The 25,091-nt window shown below is 29.7% G+C and overlaps 4 protein-coding genes across 7 annotated transcripts; 2 read left to right on the top strand and 2 right to left on the bottom strand.

Moving 5' to 3' along the window:
• The first annotated feature begins 1,022 nt into the window (after window positions 1–1,022).
• On the top strand, window positions 1,023–1,883 carry LOC135950236 (protein shank). Its single transcript, XM_065499770.1, has 3 exons — window positions 1,023–1,124; window positions 1,184–1,236; window positions 1,298–1,883. The coding sequence occupies exons 1-3, from the start codon at window positions 1,109–1,111 to the stop codon at window positions 1,706–1,708; spliced, it is 480 nt and encodes a 159-aa protein (XP_065355842.1). The 5' UTR covers window positions 1,023–1,108; the 3' UTR covers window positions 1,709–1,883.
• A 709-nt stretch (window positions 1,884–2,592) lies between these two features.
• On the bottom strand, window positions 2,593–4,199 carry eIF3i (eukaryotic translation initiation factor 3 subunit i). The gene is made up of 3 exons (XM_065500073.1): window positions 4,077–4,199; window positions 3,366–3,855; window positions 2,593–3,295 (listed from the first exon to the last, which is right to left on the bottom strand). The coding sequence occupies exons 1-3, from the start codon at window positions 4,077–4,079 to the stop codon at window positions 2,814–2,816; spliced, it is 975 nt and encodes a 324-aa protein (XP_065356145.1). The 5' UTR covers window positions 4,080–4,199; the 3' UTR covers window positions 2,593–2,813.
• A 1,770-nt stretch (window positions 4,200–5,969) lies between these two features.
• Window positions 5,970–7,023, top strand: LOC135950085 (protein SCO1 homolog, mitochondrial). Its single transcript, XM_065499597.1, has 2 exons — window positions 5,970–6,474; window positions 6,533–7,023. The coding sequence occupies exons 1-2, from the start codon at window positions 6,048–6,050 to the stop codon at window positions 6,892–6,894; spliced, it is 789 nt and encodes a 262-aa protein (XP_065355669.1). The 5' UTR covers window positions 5,970–6,047; the 3' UTR covers window positions 6,895–7,023.
• Window positions 7,024–9,853: 2,830 nt separating this feature from the next.
• Window positions 9,854–24,462, bottom strand: Cka (Connector of kinase to AP-1). Of its 4 annotated transcripts, none has more exons than XM_065501248.1 (5): window positions 23,774–24,462; window positions 17,380–17,809; window positions 17,068–17,286; window positions 16,571–16,627; window positions 9,854–15,947 (listed from the first exon to the last, which is right to left on the bottom strand). In XM_065501248.1, the coding sequence occupies exons 1-5, from the start codon at window positions 24,170–24,172 to the stop codon at window positions 14,737–14,739; spliced, it is 2,316 nt and encodes a 771-aa protein (XP_065357320.1). In that variant the 5' UTR covers window positions 24,173–24,462; the 3' UTR covers window positions 9,854–14,736. The 4 variants fall into 4 exon arrangements, with proteins under 4 accessions (XP_065357320.1, XP_065357321.1, XP_065357323.1 ...); XM_065501249.1 differs by having other exon boundaries at window positions 9,854–15,899; window positions 23,774–24,451; XM_065501251.1 differs by lacking the exon at window positions 16,571–16,627 and having other exon boundaries at window positions 9,854–15,899; window positions 23,774–24,449.
• Window positions 24,463–25,091: the final 629 nt, after the last annotated feature.

Consider the following 25,091-nt stretch of genomic DNA (forward strand, 5'->3'; position numbering starts at 1 on the left):
ATCTATATATCAATTGAATCAGGACTATACCAGATATAGTATATAATCTTATATACTCTTCACCAAATTATACATACTATAAAATACAAAATATTACAAATTTAACAAAAAAAATGTTTATTTTTTTTAGTGAAAAATAGCATGACATTTTTTTTTAAATTTCATTAATTTTTTTTTAATTTAAAAAAAAAATAGTATGACAAAAAAAATATTTTTCCGGAGTTTGACCCATTGTAGGTCCGACTTATTATGGCCTTATGCAATTTCTTGAAATATCTATCATTAGATATCCATATTGTCTATATTAATGACTTAGTACATAATCCAGATATAGAAAAAAGGCCAAAAAACTAGATTGTCCTGCTTATATCTCAGCCATTAGTGGTCCGATTTCAAACAGCAACCGAACTGGGTTTATAGTGGATACATTGATGTATGAAACCAGTATGGAAGTTATTTGGGGGCTACGAAAAGTATATACTTTGTGGGGACGCAATTGAAAAATGTAGAAATTACAAATGGAATGGCAAGCTGATATACCTATTCCCTTGCCACTCATGGTGTACTGTTAAAATGACCAATCGAAAAAAACCTTCAGATAATTTTTTAAAATTTATTTCCTAGTATCTGAATTAATTTACAACTTTGGATATCAAATACAACTCTTAACGGTATTGAGTTGTTTACTTTATGAATAGTTGTTTGGCAACAAAAAAAAAACATAAATGTCAAAATAAAATGAGTAATATCTACGTCAGCCGTTAATAAGCCAAACGCATTAAGTCAAAAATATATTAAAGTTAATATCGAATAGCGACCAAGATTCAGCATCTTTTTCTACCATAAATATCTATTTTTTAAGAATTATTTATATTATAATAATAAAGTCACATAATCTATGATGTAATAGTTATTAGTAAAACGGTGTAATATCAGTTCCCGCTATAGGATATAATTATATTCTCCAACAATAATATTAACCTTTATTTCCAAATGCTAAATGTGCACATAGTCACATTGGCAATTAAACAGTAAATCAATAATATGTGTTTAATAAACACATACATAATAATCTTTATAATATAAACGTCGTTTTATTAAAATAAATATGTCTAAGAACTCCGGTGAGTTAATAATATAATAGCTGTGGTTAACCAATTTTATAATAAAATCATTTTTTTAGATAAACCCCGATTATACCCTTCTACAGCTCCATCAGCTCCTGATGACTTTCAGGTATAAACACTGATATTTATATTGTATGTATGGCTATTATGTATTTTTGTTTTTAATCCAGAGGGGACCACCGCCTCCTTCATATGAAGAATGTTTAAAAATGAATGGCGCTGCTGGAACTGCTCCCCATCAATATACATATTCTAATCCTACTCCATACCAACAGCAGCAAGCATTCCTACCACCACCAGGTCCATCATCATCCTACGGTTATGCTAATCCCTATCAAACGCATATTCAACAACAGCAAATCTTTTATAATACAGCAAACCCATCACCACAATCAGGCATGCCGCAAACAACTGCAGAAAATGTTTTGTATTTAGCTAAAGGTGCCAAAGTAAGGACTACAGCCACCGGAGCCATAAGTATACCGCCGCCACCTCCTGGATGCGCACCAACGCCCGGCCAAATGGCTGCAATGTCTGGTCAACCGGTGATGATTAAGAAAGAGAAAAAATCGTTTTTCTAAATAAGGATCTAACTCGTTTCCAGCTGATACAATGTACCTTTGGTAAACGATAGTGCCTCCTTTCTATTAAAATATTAGTTTCCATTTAATAGTCTGTGGACCATGTTCTAACAATATAATACTATAAAATTATATAAATATGGATCAATAAATGTGTTAAATATCAAAAATTGAATTCAGTTTTTAAAGCTTTGGATCAATAAATGTGTTAAATATCAAAGATATTAAGTTTTTCAAATCCCATAAAAGGGCCGAAAAATATTCCTTAATATTATTGGAATCACTTTAAATCTTATTGACCCTATTGGGGGTTCATTTGCAACTTTTTTCAAGACTTTTACTAAATAATATACATATAAGACAAAGGTGTGAAAGAATTCCATTAAAGCATTCAGAAAATGTATATATAGGAGTTTCCATATAAAAAACCTTAAGTTCTGCTGAAGCAAGACTTTAAAGAGTGCTATTAGGGTAAATATTCTTAATGAATTCAACATTCAGACTAATTTTTTTTTAGAAGATTTTGTACTTTCTTCTGGTTACATGTACATAATGGTTTATAATAGAGCGAAATAAATTGCATTACAGTATATAGGAATTATTGTAGAACCATGTATGAATGTTTTAGAAGGATCAGCAATGCCCTACTGGAACATCTTATGAGATAATGCAGAGTGGAATGAGTATGGGATCTTATAGAATGTGTTAACTGGTTTTTTAAAAGGCCTACAAAGTGAAGCCCTAGCTATTTTTCACACTGAAAATTTCTCCAATATTTCTCCATATTTTTTCTTTTTATTTCATTTTAATGTGCAAATATTGACAAATTAATATTTTAATACTTACCACTTCTCATTCAAACAATTAAATTCACACAATTAAACTTACTTTTCTTCGAGTTCTTGCATATATTTGATTATTGATTTTATTCGCAAACATATTGCTCATGTTTGCAAAGTAGCCAGTCAGTTTAATGCTTTTTTTCTGGCTTTTTAACAAGATGAAGATTGAACTATTACTGTTTTTATATATAAATTATGGATAAATTGTGGTACTCTTCTGGGTTTGACAAATAGTAAAAAAATTACGCCAATAGACGGTCTACTTAAAATAGAGGTTCATAATATGTACTATCGAATGTATTTACACGCACAAAACCATCTTCACCTCCAGAAGCGTAACTTTTACCATCTGGATGGAAAGCCAAACTGTTAATAGGACCGAAATGACCCTTAAGACGAGCAAACTCTTCTTCGTATATCAAATGGAAGAAACGAGAATCAAATTTACCGGCCTTTGTTGATGTAGTGGTTACTTCCATAGCATCTTGACCACCACCCAAAACAACGTGATCTAAAATAGGACTTATAGCCGCAGAATTCACAGGACGTTCAGTCTTGTAAGTCTTGAGGCACATCAACGATTCAGAATCAAATAACTTTGCAGATGTGTCCTTGGAGGCGGTGACGAACATGGTTCCATCCTTATACATTTGCATGTCGTTGATGCCAGCGGTATGATCATTTACGGAATTCATTTCACGGCCTTTGCGAATATCCCAGATAGAAATCTGACCATTATCATGACCTGAAATAGATTGATTTGTTAAAAAGATAATTAATATCCAATAGACAATTGTATGGTTGTATAAACTTACCAGTTATAATAGTTTCATCTAAAGGACCCCACAACATAGAAGTGATTTTAGATTGCAACATGGGTATCCGTAAAATAGGGGTTTGCTCAGATAAGCTAGAGTCGGCTGTGCGCACATCTATAATAAAAAGCTCGGAGTTTTGACCCATAGCCTTATCTGTGGAGTATGCAGCTTGGTTGCCCGAATAACTGAAGTTACAGGTACGAACAGAAGACTTTGCAGGCAAAGAAGCAGTAACTGTACCATGTTCAACATCCCAAATTTTTGTTGTCATATCACCTGAACCAGTTATTAATTTCGAAGTAGTCCAATCCACATCCAAACACCACACGGCACCTTGATGACCATCATAAGTGCCCAGACGTTCACCATTAATTGACCACCAAACATTGGGTTTTTGATCTTTTGAGCATGAGAACAACAAATCGCCCTCACGGTTATATTTGATTTGGGTAATGGAACGTTCATGTCCCTGAAGCATTAAAGGTCTCTAAAAACGTCACATAAAAAAGAAAACATGTTTGTAATTAAATGAATGTCTCTGAAGAATACACTATAATAGCATTTGTTAGGTTATGTAGTACAAAACAGCCAATACTAAAATGTACAAAAATTTGCCAATTTACACATTAAACTATAGGTTTATTACATTTATTTTAATTTTTTTATATATCAGTTTTAGATTTCACTATATTTTTTATAAATATTTACCATTTTATGGTGGTTTTTATCACTTTTTCTTAAAAAAATTATTTGCAAATTCCATTCACTGAGAGCGAACTGTCAAAAAGGAGCGTTCGTGTTCGCTAGCAGTGCTGACAACATTTAAAACAACAGTACAGTACGCCACACAAATAAATGGATACTACATTCTTAACATTTATAGGGTAGCAAATAAGATATATTAAATATGCTTTGGTAGCATATAAGATTTTAAAATACATATTTTGTTCATATTTTCTCAATTATTACGAAAGCCTTGTTTGAGCATACAAATTAATATTTGAACGATTATCAAATAAAAGATTTTTAAAGTCATAAATGAAAATATATGTATATCGTCACCTAAAATGCAAAAGGACCTATCAACACTTTCAAATTTTACAGGAGAGACAAAAAACATAAAACAATTTATAGTGTTGTGGTTATAAATATGATATTCTTTCTTCAATAAAGTCGTTATTTTTAAAAATAGAAAGCTAAAAATTTGTGAAGACGTGTGCCTTTATGCGCTGTGCCAATATCCATTAAAAACTCAATTTTTAATTTAATCAGGAAAGAGTTATTTTTCACCAGGACAATGCAAGGGTGCTACGACTTGCTCCCTCATCCGCCCTATTCTTAGGGTGCCGCGACGGACTAAACGATAGTGTGCTGGGTTATCAATCTGAAGGTTGCGGGTTAGATTCCGGTCGAAGACTCTGTAGAAAAACAAAAAGCTTGTGATTGTTAAAAAAAATCGTATTATGATAAAATAAGCTAATTACATATAACACACTTTAACCTAGTAATGCAGAATATTGAGAAGCAATTCATATTTCCGAATCAAGGGTCTGTTGAATTTCGCATTATTTTAATATTTTTCTTTATAGACGGATTGTAATGGTTTTAATGCATTTGAGTCTAGTGTATATCGAACACCGGCTTCGCTTTGTATATTTGTTCTGTGTAGCTGTTCTCAAAGGCCGGACTGAAGAATTTTCATTCATGTCAAAGTCATCTTTTATTTTATGAGGACCGATTCATAAAATTGGCCATATTTTCGATTTAAAGTCCAGTGAGATCAAGGTGCATATAATAAGGTGTCATCGGTAGTAGGGTTCTATAAGTCGATTGTTCGAACAATCGACTTTTTGGTCGGAAAAAAGTCGAATAGTCTATAAAAGACGAAAATAGACGATAAAAGTCGAATAGTCAATAAAAGTCGAAAATAGTCGAAAAAAGTCGAATAGTCGATAAAAGTCGACATTTTTGATTGTTAAAAAATATTTAATTTCAACATTAAACTAAAACTATTGCAATTTGGTATACTTGCATTTTTTGTAGTGTATGCTAATATAAATAATAAATAAATGTTTATAAAATAAAACTTTTTTCTACACAAAATTCTTTCAACATTCTTCTAACTATTATCGCCTTGATAAATTTTATTTTTATTGCTAAACATTACAAAAGGCGCATCAATAAATGTAGAAACTATATATTTTCTACAAGAAATGGTAAAAAGTTGAAAATAGTCGGAAAGTCGAAAATAGACTAAAAAAAGTCGAAAAGTCGATTTAACTGAAAAGTCGAAAGTTCGAAAAGTCGACTTTTTTTCAGCTATAGAACCTTAATCTGCAGCACAGCTGATTATAGAAATATCCCGCATAATTGTCAAATTACACATATAAAAAATATTCCCGCGAACGAATGTCAAACTCCATATATAAAAAATATGTGAATTCACCTGTATTTATTTAAATTTTCACTGCTGTCACCTTGTTATATACGCCTTGAGTGGGATTTAGTAACCTGTTGTTGGGGAATTTTGGGGATACAAAAACGATAACTGGGGATGAGGAATGAAAAAATATTGACAGCACTGCTCTACGAGCCGGACGATTTTAGTCACTTTTAACGCATTTACGTAAATTTTGTGATTAATAAGAAAAAAGTTAATTTTTTGAATTAAATAGTAAGATGTCTCGCAACTTGCAAAGATTTTTCATAAATTGTCGCAATCAACTGGCTGGCCGTAATGGGAGTTTCAATAAAACACAAAATTTAACGGTGCAACAATGTCGTTTTGCGGCAACAGATCCCGTAAAGGGAAAAGGACCAATTACATGGAAAAGTTTTGCTGCCATAGGTGGTATGGGGGCAGTTGGTCTAGCCTTTATGCTGTACGTTAAACACGAAAAGGAAGAAGCTATTTTAAAGGAACGTAAGCGTCAGTTGGGCAAGGCCGCAATTGGTGGACGGTGGGAGTTGATAGATGCCCAAGGTAACTTGAGAAAGTCTGAAGACTTTTTGGGCAAGTGGCTATTAATATATTTTGGTTTTACCCACTGTCCCGATATATGTCCTGATGAATTGGAAAAAATGGCTGCTGTGGTTGATGAAATTGGTAAGCAAGTAGCAACAGTTTTTTGATATAATTTTTTACACTTGTTTTTCATTTTTAGAAAAGTCTCCTCAGAACTTGGAAGTACAACCCATATTCATCACAGTCGATCCAGAACGTGACTCCAAAGAAGTTGTGGCTAAATATGTCAAGGAATTTTCTCCAAAGTTGCTGGGTCTTACCGGTACTGTGGAACAAATAAGCAAAGTTTGCAAAGCATTTAGAGTTTATTTCTCAGCCGGTCCCCGTGATCAAGATAATGATTATATCGTTGATCATACCATTATTATGTATTTAGTAAATCCCGAGGGTGAATTTGTCGACTATTATGGCCAAAATCGTGACAAAGATCAGTGTGTTAGTTCAATATTAATGAACGTAGCCAAATGGAATTCATTGAATAAGAAATCGTGGTTCAGTTGAATTCCAATGAAACTTAATACATTTTAATATGCTGTTATCTGTACAAAAAAGAGTTGTATATGAAATTTACTTTAATTTAAGGCGCTTGATTGCATTATCTTTTTCTTGAAATAAAATATTTATAACAAATTTTTTTAATTAGTTTTGCTATTTTAGGGTGCTCTCATGAATTAAATAAACAAGAACAGCAGTATTACAATTGGTCAACATTAAAGCTTTTAGCAGCTTTAATGTTAATGTTAGCAGCTTTAACAGTTAATGTTGTTATACGTATAAAGAATGTTAATAATAGCGTGTTGATAACAGTGTTCAGAAATAGATGTTAAATTCATTTTAAATATCGGAATCTTATATTTTTGTACCACGTCTTTTAATTTTTTAATCACTATGGTCCATCCCAATGGGTTTGTAGTTTGGGAGACAGTCCTTTCTTTCGTTGTGGGTTATAAAATAGTACAAGCTTTCCTTCGTTAAATCCTTCAGAACTCGATCATATCTGGCTTTCATTGTATCGCTGGTCATTTTTATGTCTGCATACGAATTAAAGGAGAGTTTTAATTGTCTTCATTTACCAACCATTCACCCTTATTCTATTCGCCGTCGTCAGTATTGAGTCAAAAATGGTATATGTTTCGTCGATATCGATAACAAATGGTTACTATTGACAGAATTTTATACTTTTATAAGTCGGGTTAAAGTACAAACGCTGTCAAAAGTTACGAATTGCTATAGATATCGGCGAAACATATACCATTTTTTGACTCAGTATTGACGATGTCGACGACGCTAAATAGAATAAGGGTGATTATGTCATCATAATTATTTTTATTGCTAATTGATAATCATTTTTTTGTATGTACAAAATATAATGTACATATCGCTCATTTGCTGCAACAACGTAATAACTCAAAATCCGGGTGTTTTGAACTGAGTAATACAAAATGTGTGGCGTTCTTTAGTCTTTCATATAGTTTTATCAGTTTTAAAAAAGTCAATTATTTTTTGTATGAGTGTTTTTTCGTTGTAAACGTCAAAATTAAAATTCATGATTTCTCGTATATTTGACAAGTAAAAGTTTGGGTTAAATACAGATTAGAATGATATTAATATTTACAATTTAAATCAGGTTTTATTTCTTAAATTCTGATTTGTTGAAAATTTATTTAAGAAATAGTAAAATTTCATAAAATATTCGAAACGACTTTTTGTTGAATTATGACGTTGTTGCAGCAAAAAAACAATTGATGTTAATTCACCCTTATCGTGGTTGGCGTAAACGTCATACGCCTACAAGAGTTTCGTACTAGATTAAAGAAACAGTTTGAATTTTATCTTTAATATAGTACGAAGCAGTGGGCCTTTTCGGAAATGCATCACTTCGCTGCATTTGATGCGCATCTGTGATTAGTTTGCGATGCTGATGCAAATAATCTTATGGTGTTGCGCAGACAATGCATCAGCCATTTGTGTGATGTTTGTCTTGGAACTCAAGACATTTGTAGTGTTGCCAACTTTTGCGCATCAGATGCAGCGCAGTGATGCATTTCGGAAAAGGACCAGTCGTAGACGTAAGACGTCTGTTCGTATTTATATACACAGTATCATCTTCTGGTTGTTTCATGAATTAGCTAACGGACAAAACTAGAATGTTCTATTTCTAGAGTTTTTATTAGCATTGTTGCATTCAGTTGATAGTAGGTGTGTTCGCGTACTTTCCAGTAAAAAATATCCAGTAACTTTATTTTAGAGAGTAAAAATAAATTACTCTAAATCTGAAAAATTACAAAAAAAAATTCAAAACGTTTGTATTGTGTTATTTTAAATATTTACTTTGCAAACATGTAAATTGTATTAATTTTCAACTTTTTAGTTTTGTTTATATTTGCAACCATAGGTTTTAAACATATTTTTATGTTGATATTTTTTACTGGACAAAAAATGTCCAGTAAAAAATATCATGTTCTCTCGTTACAAGTTTTTAAAAGTAAACGAACAGAATCCAGTAACTTCGTGATTATCAAGTACGCGAACACTACTAGTGTAATTTCGTAACGATATTTATTAAAAAACTCTACAGAAATTCTAACACAACTTTTGTGATTTCAAACAATCCCGTATACTCTTCTTAATGCACGGAGTTGAGGAATTATACATTGTTTATGGAAGAAAATTAAGTTTAACATGGGAAAAAGACATACCTTTAAAAATTAATTCTTCAAAACACGCACTTTTTGTTGGTTTCAAAATTTTTATTTCATAAATCGGATTTTTTCTTGGTTTGTTTATTATTTATCGGTTTAAAGTTATTTTCCATTAGAAAATGTTTGGTTTTTTACCTTTTTCTTGTAACTACTTATTATTAGTTTAGATGGTTGGTTAATCATTTTATTATTTTGAAAATTTTACATATTTTTCATGCATGTAACGACCGTTTACATATGTATGAATATGAGTAAATGTATTGTATGTATATAATGTTTGTTTTTTTCATTACATTTAATTTTGTTGAAGTTTTTTCATCATCATTTCAATTTATTTATGTGTGGTTTCTCTAATATTCTTATAACACTATATTATTTTTTATTTAATTGTTTCGTTTTTTATTTTATTTTTTATTTCATTAAATGTATATGTATATAAAAAAATCAAAAGGATTTAATATTATTATGGTTGCTTGTTTGTTTTATTTCATATGGTATGTTATTGTGGTATTATGGTACGTTCTCCTTTTAATAGTATCTACAAAAAATGTTTAAGTGGTGTTTCTTTTTCTGTATAATAAGCTGGTAAATTGTTTTATTTTTTACGATTTTTTTTTAATTTTTTCAAAACTGTTTACTAAAAAGGAATTTTCGCATAAATTTATAGTAGAGGCATTTTTTAAATTGCTTTATATTGTATAAGTTTGATGAACATAATGTTTAAAAAAAAAACCAAATAAATTAAAAGAAAATATTCATTTTGGGGATTTTATATATAGATTTTTTATTTTATGTATTTATTTTATACTTTAATTATAACTTAAAAATTTTAATATATATATTTTTGTTTATGCAATAAGCTTTCTTGTGTTATTATGTAATTAAATTATACTTTTGATAAATTAAATTAAAATAAAAAATGTACATTCGTATATAAAAGTACTAATATGTTGATTTGTTGATTTTAACTGCATGCATAATACAATCAAAAAAAATATGCTTTAAACATTATAATCAATATTAAAATAAATTTTAAATTAAAACAACAATACATATACATATGTAACTTATGTTTTTCTCTTTATTTCTTTTAATATCAAGACATTTGTAATTCAATAAATTGTTTGCTTTGTCCTTAATTCAAAATTAGCTTGCTATTGAGCTGCTGAATACTTTGCATATCTTGTAGTAATTTTTATGCATAAAAGTTTCTAGCTGGTTGACAAACATAAATTTTTCTGCTTAGATACGGCTGAGTGATTTTAATAATTTTAAATTGTTGTGAACAATAGAATCTTATAAGGTGCTATGAATTACAACTTATTTTACAAGTCTAATAAAATGCAAAGGTGCTTATTCGGGTCTACAAGTCTACTCAGAAATATTGTGAAAAAAGCTACAGAAATGAAAATGGCCTATGATTTAATGGTTGTTCTACAATATTATCGAAATAGTAAAATTATGAATAGTTTTTTTTTTTAATTTTAATGACAGTAGCTTATTGTTGGCACCAATTATTTAGATAGTTAAATAAATAAATTTTATAAACATCATCGCTTTATTTCAAAACTAGTGTATGGCCAAAGGTTCAAATTAAATATATTCTCTTAACAATTCCATTAAAGCATTTAGTGCGAATTAATTCGTGGTCTTAATTCCTTAGTGCTCCAAATATATTGACCTCATTCCTTTAAGAATTCATTCTTTATAGAATTAAATCTTTGCTGAATCATAATTTTTTTTTTAATTCAAATCCATTACAAAATTACTTAATAAAATTGATTGAATGATTAAATTTTTCTTTAATTCAAACCTGTTTCAAATAGGCTTAATAAGGCCGGGTAACTTATTAAATTTTAAACATAGTTTAGGCCTAATCAAAGAAAAAAATATTTAATTTCTGCGAAAAAAATATGTTTAAAATTTTGATAAGTTATCAGGTCTAAGTAAATTTTTTAAATGTTTTAACTTATTTTAACATAATTTGCATTAGTTTTCAATTGATAAAAAATTAATGAATGAATTCTGTTATGAATTAATTCAACGATTAATGAAATCTATTTAATAAAAGCCTTTGAATGAAGCTAAGTAATTAGATTTTGAGAATGGATTTATGGAATGCATGGCTGACACTTTTTTTGTGCCGAATTAAGTCTTCGGGGAGCCACATATCGGATATCTATTTTTGCAAAAACTCTTTCATCTATCTTTTACTTTTTTAGGTTTGGGAACCAGTAAGATTAAATGTTATGTAAACTAATTATTCTTTGAATTGTTATTTATTATTCAGGAGTATATCTTTGTAATATAAGTTTATTGGCCTTTTTTATATTACTGTTTGAAATATGTAAATAAAATAAAAATAAAAAATATATATTTTTCATCATTATTGAAGTTGATTTACCATAACTAGTAAGAGATAAACTTATATTCCATTTTTAATGTTTATATATTTCCGGATTATTTGGTCCATAAATAAGACGACTAGAAAGGAAGGAAGGTTGGAAGAGAAAGAGAAGAGAATTTCAAAATTTTTATTGAAATGTTTTATCTATTTAAAAACATTCTTAGATTTAGGGTTTTGACAGCTATTCTTCCGGTCTATTACTTTGGCCATTAAAATCAGTTACAAATATCAGCTTGCAACATATGAACAGAAAGAAGTAAGTTTCTTTGAAAAAATGGAGAAACTAGTAAAGTAGAAAGTCCTATTATCTAGATTCTATTGTTCACTTTCCCAAACATAATTCAAGTTTTTGTTTTAGTGTTTTAAATTAAAAACTACTTTTGAGACTTAAAGTGAAACGACTACTTTTCATCGGATGTTCTATATAATTTTTTTTTACAATATTTTATTATTCCTTCTTGATATATATGTTTTTTTTTATAATTTAGTTATTTTTTGCCGAGCAAAAATAAGTTATGTAATTTTATGTTAAAAAATTGTTATGCATAATTTATTTTAAATATTTCGCTCTCAGTTATTTGGTATAAGAGACAAATATTGAAAATCATAAACTTTATATATAAATGTTTTATTTATTTATAGTGCAATTTTGTTTTATTCATTCAATTCTACCCAAATATATTTTATTTAATTAATTTTTTCTTTATTATGTTTATATATTTTTTTTTATTATATTTTGTGTTTTTTTTTATATTTTATATGTATGTATGTTTGTATGGAATTTGCTATGATTTAAAACTGTAAAGATTAGTATGGAAATTATGTATTTAGTTTTGTTCGTTTTATATTGTTTATGTACTAAGTTCTACATTCTTTCAAAAAAAGTTCAAAATTTCTAAAATTTAAATGAGAATCTAAAATAATAAGTTTTGATTAAATTGGTTTACATATTTTTTTTTTTTTAAAAAAAAACTATAATAAAAAGAAAACTATTTTAAATTTATAAATTTTATACTTATTAAAACTTATAAATTTGTACTCCTTTTTCCAAATCTGCAATCAGCTTTTCAAAATCGTAAAGGAAAATATTGCGTAATCATTATTTAAATAATTTGAGAGGATATAATCTTGAATCAGTTTTTTAATTGGCGATTATTCCTTTTGCTTTTCTATTTATTTCCATTTCCTGTTTGTTTACATTGTTTATGTTTTGTTTTTGTACCGCCATTTTGAAGAAGAAATGCAGTACACCTCACTAAAACAATATATATTTCAGTGTTGTAAAAACAAAATGGTGTAAAAAATTTCACCGATGATTACAAAATGTAAAAAAGGAACAGTGTCATAAGTAAGAATTTAGTTTTTTTTAGAATCAACTTAATAAATGTATGATGTAATAATAGTTACATAAGGAATTTTTAAAATCTAGGAATAACATTTTAATGTTCATAAAATCGCAAAATTAATCGTGGAGCCATTAATAAATAAATTTTTTACGAAATAATCTTTAAAATACTTTGTTGTGGCTATTAATAAAAAATATGTGCATCATTTATATTTTGAATTTTCCATGGCCATGAATAAGATTTTATTTAAGTAAATCTTTAAGCTTTACAAAATCTTAAAGGAAAATATTATGTAATCATTAATGAAATAATTTGCAAAGGATATGATCTTAAATCGCTTTATTATTTGGTGCTTTTCTGCATTCTGTTTATTTCTCGTTTGAAGAAGAGAATAATTCAAAAACAATACACATCACAAACCAAAAGGTATTTGAGTGATGTAAAGAGAAAATGGAGTGACAAACCATTTATATTAAAATACAAAAAAAAAAATTGTAGAAAATATAGTTTTCTTTTTATTAAAATAAAATAAAAGTTGTTTTAAAAGTATAATAATATTTTAAATTCTAAAAAATGAGATTTTTTTTGTTAACTTTATATTGAATTTTAGTTTTAAATATGTATTTTTTTGTTTTGATGAATTAAAGGTTGTTATTTTAAGTTGTAGGTGTGTTTTTATTATGTAAATGTTTGTATTTTTTTTCTCATTTTGTAAGATGATATATTTTGATGAAATGCCTAAATGGTAAATATTTTATTTAACTTTGAGAATTCCCATTTTGTATTTATCATGTCATTGACCTAATGTTTTTTCTTTTAAAGGACATATGTGCATAATCATTGTAGTTTTTATAGTTTTTATATTTATAATTTTTTATTGTTTATATTTAATATTTTTTAGGTATATAAATGTAATGTGTGTTTTTGTTATGTATGCATAGTAATTAAATTTTATTATTTATTATTATTTTTTTATTATGTATGAATTTTTTTTATTTAAATTTATTTTTATTTTTGTATAATATATAATATAATAAATGTTAAAATTTATTTGCTTGCTCATCATGCATTTTATCATTCATCATCTTCATTATCAATCATTATGATAGAGAGGGATTCGACAATATAAGCTACGTTTCTTTAAATGAATCTTAATTTTTGTTTCTATTTTATTTTAATAAATAAAAAGTCGACATTCGTTCGTAAGTTGTTACTGGTTGTTGTCATAGGTACTTCCAAACGACAAGACAAAGTTTTTTTTGTAAACTTCCAAATATAAAAATAAACAAATTTATAGGTAGTGATAGAACAAAATTGTAAATTATGGTAAAGTTCAGTATTAATATCTGTCTCGTCGGTGTTGATGTGTTGGTTAGTTTGATTAATAGATTTGGCAGTAGGATAAAAATTTCGAAATAAAATATTCAAGTTGTAGCCATAGAGAATAGACATAGAGCGGAAACTCTTCTGTCAAAGACCTAACTCATTTGTCAGAAACCTAAGTGGTGAAATGTATTAGTAGAAAAAACTATGTGAAAACAAAAACAACACTCGTATGTGTGATTATTTTGAGTAATTTTTTTGTTTGAGTTTTTTTCTAGTTTCCGCTCTATGTTTCTCTATGGTTGTAGCCACGTTTGAAATATGTACCTCAAGTCTTTTCTTACGTTTTTTTTTTACCTACTACACAACATGTCGAGATATAAATAAATAATTTGTTTGTTTGTTTATAAATATAAATAAATTTTTGTTTGTTTAATGGCTGCCTTTTCTAACCTCTCTACTCTAACAAAAATAACGGCATTTTGAAATTGTCGTTATGAATCAATTACAATCTCAACTCATTATTATCTTACGTAATCGTTGTTGTTTTTGTAGGTTTTGTCATCTAGACAAAGACCTTCGCTAAGCCATCGGCTCCCGCGCTGGCTATGTAGGGTTTGGTAGCATGAAACGCGACATCGAATATGCTCTCGTCGAACTTCTTGCGGTGTGCTGTGATTTCCTGCACGCACGTCTTATTGTCTAGATTCCATAGGCGTATTGAACAATCGTGAGAGCCCGATAACAAGTACAGACCATGGGCATCGACCGCCAGCGATGTGACTGGTTCCAAATGAGCGACCATCGAGTGCACCAATGTCCCCGAAGTGTTGTCCCAGAAACGTATGTGCCGATCCTCGTGAGCAGTGATCGTTATAGGCAACGTTGGATGTGAGATCACTTTGTTTATGAATTTCCCCGTGTTGCCGGACATCTCTTGAGCGGCTTCCAGCTTGATGATCTGCTTTCCGGTCTCGGTGTCATATATAATACAGTGGGCACTATTATAGGCCACCACGATGTGGTCGACCTCATTGCGCACAAAGTCAACCGACGAAGGGGCGCCTTCGGCTTCTGATGCTGTGTAAGTGCGAAGCAGTGGTTCCTTGGTATAGGGTGACCAAAGTTTGACCGTGCCATCGGCTGAGCATGATACAATGTTACTGTGCATGGTAGCAAGACCCCAGACAGCATCAGTATGGCCTTCTAAAGTTCCCGAATGTACACTGGGATCATAACAATCGTATGGATCTATGTTGGGGGACGGCAATTGCCAACACTCAATGTTGCCATCCAAACCGCCCGAATAGCAAGTGTCGCCGGTAGTCGACATACCCAAGCATAGAACGGGCCCAGTGTGAGCTCTGAATGTATACAAGGGCTCAACATCGAGACTAGCTGATTTTTTGGCTTGCACCGTTTTCTGTAGATTCCACAGTTTTAACGTATGATCCTCTGAGGCTGTTATAAGCACCGGCTCTTCTGGGTGGAAAATCAATGAACGCACTCCATCGAAGTGAGAACGTAATGTGTATTTGGCATTCCATGTCTTGCGATAACCAGCTCCACCGGCAGTGCCATCTTTTGCATTCGAATCGTACGAACCCTCTGAATCATTATTGACAGTCAATTGTGCCAACTCTCCCAAGCCCAAAGAGGCGTCGACATCTTCGTCACCTCCGGCGGTAACAGCTGTTATGAGATTACGACGAGCAGCAGCCGAAGCGGCTGTATTAACAGTATTATTGGTTTGTTCAACATTCGATGATGAATATCCTTGATGAGGCAGGTCATTGGGAAATTAAGGTAGTTTGGTGGTTGGTTGGTTGTTTGGTTGCATGATATTAATGATTACAATTTGGGATTATCATTTTTTGTCAAATTGAAATGTTTCCATTTAGAAGTAAAAGTTGGGAATAGATTTAAAAACACAGATATTAGTTTACAATGTAAATTAATGAAAAAAAAAAGAAATAGTAGATCTACATATATTAAATATAAAATGTATGTCATTAAAACCAAAAGTTCTCTAAAAAGCCAAGATAGTTTTAATAAAAATCCAATTTTTCTCAAAAAGCTGGTTACAAATTGTGCAAAATTATAAAATATCTTAAAATTTGTGATCTACAAAGCCTATGTAATTTAAAAAGAAAAGATAAAGAAAACAATCTTTAACATCGACGCAACAGAGTTAGGGATATATGTATGTATATATAACATTATGGAATGACAGTAGTGATACCAATTATTTCAATTTCTATTAATTGCTTCCCCATTCTGAGGACGCCGTTGTTAACATATTAATCGAACGAAAAAAGTGCAGTTGTATTTAAAATATAAGCTGTTTTTAAGTAAGAGAAAAGATTTAACATAAACTACATCAATAACATAATAAGCACCTTCTGTTATAAGATTTATATCATTGAGCAGCTGCTCTCCCAACTCGGCTCCCAGATCTTTTTATAAAATTGTTAAAAAATAAATAAAATAGTATGTAACATAATAATATATGTATATTTTGCATATTTTATTAAGCAAATTAAGACTGAATAGAAGTTAGAATAGTCTACAGGATAAATAGTAAGTAAGAAGGAAATAGTAAATGAAAAAATCAATAAAATGAATACACTTTATATTGCAATGATAAGAAAAAAACATTTATTCAAAAGAAGTTAAAATTTGCTTATACGAGATAAAAAGATTAACACTTGGCGAAATGGCTATTGCCGACCTGATAAATAAAATAATAATAAATCAGAAAAGTTGGCAAGATATTAAACACGTATTATTTTAAATATATGTATTTGTTTAGAAAGCAGGAAGGAAGTAGGAGCAAAATAATAATGAGTTTAAATAATAAAAATAAAATAAACTCAAGGTTGGTGGAAAAAATTACCTTCACTGAGCATATCTTTTCCAGATTTTATGCGTTTCTGTGTTTTAATGTCAGTTTCATCATTGTCGCCAGTTACCATTTCCAAATCATCGGAAATTTCATCATCATCTGACATTTCTGTGGGTCCTAAAAACTCAAAATTGGCCATTACAGCAGCCTCAGTATCTAGTATAATCGCATCATTTGTTTGTTGAACCTTCTTTGCAGGTGTGCGACGTCCTTAATGATAACAAAAAAAAAACAAAAAAAAAAACAAAAATACAATATTTGATTCATATATTTAAAATAATTTCGAATATTTCATATACATACCTTCTGACTCTGAGGCTCGTTTATTGTTCTCATTTCCATTGACATTAGGACTAACATTTTCTTCTTGTTCTGCATTGTTATTTAGTCCCAAAATCGAACGGACACGATTTGAGCGGACATCAATTATATTATCGGTATAGCCGATTTCAGCCAAATATTGACGTAACATTTGTCTACCCTGGCGCCAAGTGGTATTTGATACTGAACTGTAGGGAACTTCGGAGTCGGGTGCCACCTCCCCACCCAACGATGAGTCATCACCCGATGGCTTCAATTCATTTAGTTGTGGTGGATCCGTGCCGTATTTTAAACGATAAAATTTAGCACGTTCTTGTCTTAAAGCATATTCTAACATTTTAATGCGACGTGTCAAATCCGATTTAAGACTTTCCAAACATTTTCGTTCCCCCAACAACATGGCAATGCGAGCCTGTAAAAAAAGATAAATTTAAATGCACGCTTTGGTTAAATTTAATTTAGTTACATGTATATAGAAAGACATTTAATTATTTGAAAGCATATCGAAAAGTTATATTTAATCTACTAAGGGATTCGGTTCAAACAGATTTACAGCACTAAAAACCTATACAACAATACAGTTATAGCTCAAACTAATAAAATATGCCTTTAGTTTGGAGATTCCAGCATGACCATAACAATAGACAACCTATGGGAAATAGTAGATCACAAAATACGGACTCTAAGTTATACCTCGAAGGAAGCTTTATCAGATATGGTTATAAGGGAATGGCAAAATATTTCAAAGGAACCGATTAAATTTTTAATTGGTTCAGTAATATCTATGTAATTTCAATGGATATCTAACAAAATACTTAGTCACAAAAATTACTAATGAAACTATCATGAGGGATTCATCTAAATCGAATCTGTTTTAAATAAGAAAATTACAATAAATTTTTTTCGATATCGAATGCGCTAATTTTCACCCAGTATTTTGGTAAAAACCATTGTTAAGTCTCGGCTTCTTAAGGACCAAACTCGGTTGTCAATAGTACATTTCTTTGTTTACAATCTTCTAAATTTGTCTTGCTAATATTTAAAAAAATGTATTAGAAATTCAGAGGTTTTTATTTGCAAAACTTATAACGAACTGAAATTTATAGGTGGGCTGTGAATCGTTCAATTATTTAGTGCTAATAGTAAGAAAATAGCTCTTCAAATAGTAATTCATTAACATAAATAATTAAAATATCAAATTAATATAAAATAATTCAAAGCACGCTTTAAACACATGCAAGAGTAAGTCACACAGCAGCCAAGAAAGCTACAAACAATATTTGTTAAAAAATTTAATTACAAAAAAACTTGATTACAACCAAAACAAATTTTTCGAATTTTTAATATTTTAACACATCGTTGTTAAACACGCCTACCCCATAACTCAAGATGTATTTTTATTTTAAATTTTACTATATATTTACTTCAGTGATTTTCATGCAAAATCATCGACGATTCACAAGTTTTCATGATTGAAATTTTTGTGTTGTCTAATTGGAAATTTCCATTTCATTTGTGAAATATTGAAAAAGATTTTGTTATTAAACATTAGTAAATGTATATTTGAAATAATAAAATATTTATATAAGCCCCAACTATGTACATACATATGTATGTACGTACATAAGTAAATCTTATGTACATTAGTATGTACATACATATATTTTTTTCTCTCACATTCTAATGTCATTGTTTGTATATTATTTGTTCATTTATTTATTCATTCATTCATTATTTTGTTAAGCTAGTTGTATGGTGGCATGGTCTGGGTTTTTCTTGCATGCTGTGCTGCTGGGCGATGATGTTGTGGTGCAACTGTTGTTGTTATCGCCTGATTATGGAAGTGTGCTCATTGTCACGGACGGTAGTTTTATAGTGATTTGTTTAAATAAATTGTTATAATTTTTTTTTTAAGGAAATGTAAACAATAATTTCAAACTTGTTGTTTTCGTTTGATGGGGAATGTGCATGTGTAGAGAATATTTTACATTATATTCAATTTTTAATTCACATCATTTTCTAGATACACACATACACAATTATTTTAGTTTTTTCTTCTAATAAATGAATTCCTACATAGTTATGTGCTATGAATTAAAATTTTTTTATAAAGAAAAGTACGCAGGAATTTTGTTTAAATTAAGACAAAAGTAGTGGCGAATTATTGCAGTTTAACACAAACATTAAATTCAATTGCTATGATTTTGATTGCTAATAAATATTAAATCAAATCCAAATTTATGAACATGCTTAATTACATACATACATAAATATTTTACATTTCCATACACATGGAACTTGTTTTTAATATACTGGGATTTCTATTACTTGTGCTCCCATTGATGTTATTAACAATTTTTCAAATTTCTCCAAAAGTTTTCATAAATTACAAAAAAAAAAACGTATGTACTGAAACGAAATGTTTAGTATTGCACCATTTACAAAAATAATAATATTCATTAGAGCAAAACAATATTAAAATCCGATAAATTTGAAAATATTTACACAATTTCAAAGTTGTATATGAAATTGTTGGACCGAAATTAAACTTATGTATCAGGAAGACTGTCTCTTTGGCCTTATTACACTCGGAAAGCAAATATTATAGTGTCTTATATAATGAGTAATTTCATTGTGGCTCGTAGGCCTTTATGTAGTCATAAAGTATCATAGGTCTTTATGCTGTTCAATATTAGCTTCAATCGTAGGTCTTTATGTAGTTCAATTTTAGTTGCAATCGTAGGTCTTCTGTTGTTCAATTTATGTTAGAATCGTTGTCCAATTTTAGCTTTAATCGTAGAGGTTTATGTTGTCCAATTTATATTAAAATCGTAGGCCTTTATATTTTCCAATTTCTTCAATCGTAAGCCTTTTTACCTCGTCAACACACGCCAATCACGCACAAATAGTAACAAGTTCCTTAAAGAGTTAGCCGTCTGCACATAGTGAATGAATAAATCAACTTTGCTAGCTACGTATAAACCGATTGGTCGGATGTCATCGGAGGAGACATTCAAACTTCAACATCCCACAGTTGGAGGCTCCCCCGAGGCATGTTAAGGATAGGTTTCCTAATTGTCTGGACTTTTTCCATTTTGTATTTTTATTTTATTTATTATTTTCAATAACCTAGCTTATTGGCCATAATCTGTTATAAATTTATACTTAATAAAATTGTTTACAAAAAAATTTAATTTAAAAATGGAAAAAAATTTAATTTAATAAAAATATAAATTACTAGCTGTCCCGGCAAATGTTGTTCTGCCATAGCTCACACAAAGTTTGAAGACTCCCTCTATAATAAAACTCCATATATGCAATATTAATTTTTTACTTTGTATGGGAGGTGCCATGCCCATTGTACTTATATAAGTCAATTGTGAATCTAAACTATCCAGGGACCCACTCAAACACACACAACAAATTTCATCGAAATCGGCCCAGCCGTTAAGGAGGAGTTCAGTTACTAACTAACACACGTACAGAAGAATTATATATATAAAGATAAGTATAAATCTATTCATTCCGGTACTCTTTTAATACTAACACAAGCCAAAAATCAGTACAATTTCCTTAGATCTATCTATAATTAATTTAAGAACTTCAAATTTCCATTTATAAAAAAAAACTATAAGAATTGTAAAATAAAAATCCATAACTATCATATCGATGGCTTAATATAAAAATATTAGGTTGATGTGGTTAGAAATTCTAACTTAGAATTCGATTACGTAGTTCTTCTTTGTCTACAGATTTTGTTGTTGTTAGTATCGAAAAAATCTATGAATATAATCGAATTATGTGCAGAAATAACTTCAAGAAAAAATTATAAAAAAAAATATTCCCGGGAATTATCTGGAAATTTTTCCCGATTAGGAACCCGAAACAGACGGGACCAACGTATGCTTATACGATGAGAGCATTCAGATGTGGTATTACTTGATATCTGATAAAATTTATGTTAGAATTGGTGTATTACTATTGAAGAAAAAATCTGTAACACGTCTGATTTGAAGAAATAAATAAAAACATCGCTAAAAACTCACTTACAGGTTTCACTTGCCAAACGCCTACACATACACACACAAGCGCTAGTTAATAACAATTAAAAACTACAAAAACCAAACAAAAATCAATTATATATAAATAAACATTACTTATTGTAAAAGAAATAAAAAAGAAAACTATAAAAGTCGTAAAAAATCTAATTAAAATATAAAAATAATTAGGAATTAGTTTCTTTCCATGTATGTATTACTTAAATGCATCAAAACCTACTGTTTAGGGACCTTTTTGCTGTTAGGTGGCTTGATGCCTGCCGACATACAATGTATTCGAAAATAGTAGAAATGAAAACAATGTACAATGTTCACACTTGTTTGTACAACTCGTAGCAAGTAACATTTTACGTATGTCGCGTGACAATGCTCATTTAGTTAAGAGGTTGGGATACGTATGCATTTGTACTTAAATGTAGTTATATTATAACAGTTCTCTGTGGAACATTCCAGTCGCACCTTAAATGTCATGTTTTTTTTTAAAAAAATATTTTATAAATACACAAATTTATCTTTGTACTTATTGATTTAGTTTACATTTTTGATGTCCTAATGATAAGAAATAGTTTTAGCTGAAATAACTATAATTTTATTTATTTTCAACAACCTAGCCTGTTGGTCATAACTATAAATTTATAATTACCAATAGTTTTCATAAAAAATTTTGAAATATATAAAAAGTTTTTTATTTCTACAAATAAAAAATATAGTTGGTTTACTTTTAGAATTTTTTATCCAAAGTTTTGTATATATTAGCAGAAAAAAAATATGAAAATGTCGTGGGAAGGATACTCATGGTTCTAATACATCCTGATTACAAAGTCCTGAATATGATCTAAAATGTTCCCTACAATGTCGTAAAATCGGATATAATTTTTTGGAAACCAGGCATTAATGTATTTATTAGCATTTGAATTGTAGCAGTAATGTTTTTCGGATCTAAAATGTAACAAATATTTTCGAATAAAGAGTGAGCCAGAAAAAACTTATACTTGTATTAAGTTAAATAAATAACGTAAATTTATTTAAATATTTGAAACATTGCTTCCGTTACCTTTTTGGACGAGGTGGTCCACTTACGCTTAAAATCGGATATGTCCTCCGATTCTTTTTTACAAGAGATCACTACCTTTTCGCAAATTTCTGGACAATTGGGTGGATTTGCCTCCCGTGGTACAAAATTTACATTATTGTTTAAATATCACTCATAGTGGCATGATGCCAAATCGGGCCAGAAATATGTAGGCACTCTGTGTTGCTCTGTGAAAGGTAAAAGCTGTTTTTGTAGATACTCCTTAATATATATTTCCGTGTTCGTCGTGCCTGATGTCAGAAATTATTGGATTATTTTGCCACAACTGCAAATAGCTTGCCAGACAAGAAACTTTGTGGGGAATTTTGAGTTTTTTTGTCCAGCATTGTTCTTAAACATTACGTCGTCCATCAGCTACATTCAAATCTTGATCCGGAAGTTGTGAAAAGTCTACCAGTATATAAGTTTCATCATTCACCACACAACAGGTGTATTTTACTTCTGGAATATTGTGTATGTTTTTCTGACTCAGTCCTTACATAAATAAATATTTTCAACAGTTGTATATTTTGATACAATTTCGGCCTTGTGTATATGTAGGTGCATTGCTCTAAAAACTAGTATGCCCTTGTCGTCAGACTTAAGTGTTAGTTTGGTACACTATTGTGACAAATGTATATCTGCTGCCTACTGTCCAGAGTATATTTTCCCAAAAAAAAAATTTCGGATTTTAAAACTCTATCCACTTTTATGAATGGAAAAAATTTAAATCACCAAAATGTTGGCTACAAAATTAGCACCTTATATATTTTTACCGGATGTTGATACAACTATAAATCCACAAGTTGAAATTTGTGGTAAAAAAAAAAATATGTATATGAGAAAATAATGAAAAACATACGCCAGTTTAATAGATTTCAAAACGATAATGCTTTTGCCCATACGTATTTATAATTATGAAATTCAGGGTTAGTTCTATTTTAGGAACCATACAATGAATCCTTTATGTTTAAGTACACGAAATTGATGTATATACAACATACTTACATCCGTTTATACATATGCTACGTTTGTATCATAGCAAGTCAGTGAAGTAAAAATAATTAAATTAAACATCCTAATGGGAGAACTCAACCAAACCGAATTTACAAAAAAGTCTGTCATGCTTAAGTTAAATATAAACAAATATACATATGTATCTATAGGTAGCGTATAACGTACGTTGTAACTAACTACAACTTTTATTTAATTTGTCTTGTTTTCTTAAAGACATATTTGCACTCACCTGTAATTCAGCACGGTCTACATCCCACTGAGAACGCTCCAGTTCAAAACGTGACCACTCATGTTGTATAAAATGTAAAATGCCGGGTATTGTGTATTGTGGTGTGGCTTGTTGGTTATTGGCAATTGATGTGCCACCATTGCCATCGTCCGTATTGCCAGTAGAACCAACTCCTCCTAAGCCACCGGTGTTGGAGACATTGTTACCACCAACTAAACCTAGGCTAGAATTGGGACCTAAACTGTTATTAGCTGCGTTACCAATGCCACCACCACCTCCACCACTACCACCGAGACCCACAGAACCGCCTAGGCCAGTGCCAATGACACCGCCGGCACCTGTGCCACCGCCAATCGGTTTATTATTAATGCCAGTCGTGGCTCCTGAATTAGTACCCATTTGTGTAATTTTTTTTATTTGCTGTTCTGTGATATTTTTTATTTCTTGATTTACTTTTTTTTCTATATAAGGATGACTTTTTTTGTTTTGTAAATTTGACAACAAATAAAAAATGGTTCGTATATGTATGTTTGTATATTTTTTCTAACACTCAAAATTATATTTGTTTCTTTTATTTTTATAACTATTTTTAATTGGTGTTGTTGATATTTCTTCTTTGTTTATTTTTTGTTTATTTTATGCAATTATTGCTTGTTAAGTTGCTGAGTTTTTTTATTTACTGTTGCTGTTTTATTTTGAATGACACTTAAAAAAAATTATTTATTTTTAGTTTTATTATTTGTATGTTTGTAGTTACAATATATTTTTAGAATGTATTAATTATGTATTTTTGGTCCTGCTGAAAAGCAAATAATTTTTTTTACAGTTGTGTGGAATATAAAAAACATTTTTTTTTCTAAATTATGCATCCATTAACTGGTATTTTTATAAAACACACAACCACTTTTTCTTTTGGAAATGTTGTCCATTTTTCTTGCTTTTAATAGCAACCAACTATCATCAAATGAATGTCACCGCAGGCAGGCAGGCAAGCAGGCAGATCTTGCATTTAAACTTGTCACATAAAACCTACACTCATCCAAAACTCAAACACACACATTATAATTACACTTTTATACACGCTCTTCGACTAACTTGAAAATATAAATTAAAAATTTGCAAATATTTATAAAAGCTTTCACTTATTTTTGCACTAACAAACACTGACGTTCTAACTTAACACAATAGCTTTAAATATTAATCTACATAAAAGTATTCAATTTTATTACTAATATATTTATTTTCATCGAATGATAGCCAGTCGTAGAAAAATATTCTTTCAAGAAAAGAACAAAAGAGAAATTGAAAAAAAGAAAAG

The sequence above is a fragment of the Calliphora vicina genome, chromosome 2, assembly GCF_958450345.1.
Source record: "Calliphora vicina chromosome 2, idCalVici1.1, whole genome shotgun sequence".
Classification (NCBI taxonomy): domain Eukaryota; kingdom Metazoa; phylum Arthropoda; class Insecta; order Diptera; family Calliphoridae; genus Calliphora; species Calliphora vicina.